At 36.6% G+C, this 1,619-nt stretch overlaps 1 protein-coding gene across 1 annotated transcript; it reads right to left on the bottom strand.

Moving 5' to 3' along the window:
• Positions 1-662: 662 nt before the first annotated feature.
• LOC111921148 (uncharacterized) lies at positions 663-1,313 on the bottom strand. The gene has a single exon (XM_023916721.1). The coding sequence runs from the start codon at positions 1,311-1,313 to the stop codon at positions 663-665; it is 651 nt and encodes a 216-aa protein (XP_023772489.1).
• Positions 1,314-1,619: the final 306 nt, after the last annotated feature.

The following is a 1,619-nucleotide window of genomic DNA, read 5'->3' as shown; positions in this document are numbered from 1 at the left end:
AGAGGGTTATTCGTAGACTTGCTCCAAGCAACCACTTCATTGAGAAGAAAAGGGGCATCTAAGATTTGTCTGCATTTAACAAAAACAGACTACTCCAGACTAATAATAGAACCAATAACCGCCGCCAACCTATTAGCTAAAAGTTTACCAATAATTTTGTTTTGGCACCTTATTAGATTAATAGGTCTAAAGTCTCTATTACTCATAGGATCTTGAACTTTTGGAATAAACGTAAAGAAAGAAGTGTTGCAACCTTTAGGAACCGACCAATGACTATGAAAATGTTGAATGAAACCCACCAAATCATCGAAATTAAGATCCCAAAATCTTTTCAAGAATCCAAAAGAGAAACCATCCGGATCAAGAGCTCGATCAGATCCACAATCCAGAACAACCCTTTTAATGTCATCACGAGAGAAAGGAGCTTGAAAAAGGACTTGATCTTCCGTGAGAGTATGGAACAAATTAGGACCAATAGAAGGGCGTCTTCCTTTTTTCCTCAAGAAAAGATTTTTATAATAGTTATGGAACTTTGTTTTAACTCTTCCAGGATCATCCTCCCAAATACCATCAATCATGATGCCTCTGATAGCGAGGTGACGCCTCTTCCGATTAATAATTCCATGGAAAAAACCAGAGTTCTCATCCCCTTGAATGGCCCACTAAACTTTCACTTTCTGCGCCAACTCGACTCTAGAGAGATGATCCAAGTATGTCAGTTGTTTAATAGCTGAAACTCTTTGTTCACGAAGATTAGCACTACCCCCATCAAACATAAGAGAAGCGTCAATCTCTTCAACTTTATCTTGAAGAATTTTCCTTTTACTAATCAAACGATCACGAGCACTAGAGTTCCATAATCTTAGGTTAGGTTTAAGAATTTGAAGCTTCTTCTTAAAAATAACCCAAGGATTATCATTCAAGTTCCCAATGACATTGGAGTTCCAAGAATTATGAACCACTTCATCAAAACCTTCCATCTCAAACCTAGTATGAAAAATATGAAAAGTTGACGAACCATAATCCCCACGGTGCTCTAATAAAACAACAAGACGATGATTAGGGATATTTTTATCCAGAACCAAGACCATAATGTGAGGAAAATGCAACATAAGAACTTCATAGACCAAAAACCGATCAAGCTTTGAGAACTTAGATCCCCATCTATCACTCCATGTATAACAAGGCTCGCCCATAGGAATATCAACTAAATCATTATGCTCAATAAACTGATTAAAAGTTCTTACATGGATATGGTTGAATTGAGAACCAAACCTATCAGACTCATTTCTGACTTCATTGAAATCTCCCATAACCACACATTCTCCTGAGAAAGAAGCAATCAAGGTAGAGATTTCATCCCAAAGTTTTCTTTTACAATCGATACTTTGGGAACATACACGGAAATTAGTAATACATCCATTCTAGAATGAGATATTTATACTCAAAGCTGAGTACTTGGAATAAAATTTGGCAAACCATCTGGGTGTGGGAATATGTCCCACATAAGAGAAAAAAGTAAATTCTTAGGGAGTTTATAACCATGAAAGTTTAAGGGCTTAAAAGCTTCTTCGTGTGATTTTACTCAAAGACAAATGTGCGAGGTGTAAGCGAATTAT

Source organism: Lactuca sativa, chromosome 4, assembly GCF_002870075.4.
Source record: "Lactuca sativa cultivar Salinas chromosome 4, Lsat_Salinas_v11, whole genome shotgun sequence".
Classification (NCBI taxonomy): Eukaryota; Viridiplantae; Streptophyta; class Magnoliopsida; order Asterales; family Asteraceae; genus Lactuca; species Lactuca sativa.
This window is presented reverse-complemented; position numbering and strand designations above follow the sequence as displayed.

Coding starts and splice junctions, on each gene's coding strand:
- LOC111921148 (XM_023916721.1), bottom strand. CDS start 1,313: ATGGGAGATTTCAATGAAGTCAGAAATGAGTCTGATAGGTTTGGTTCT.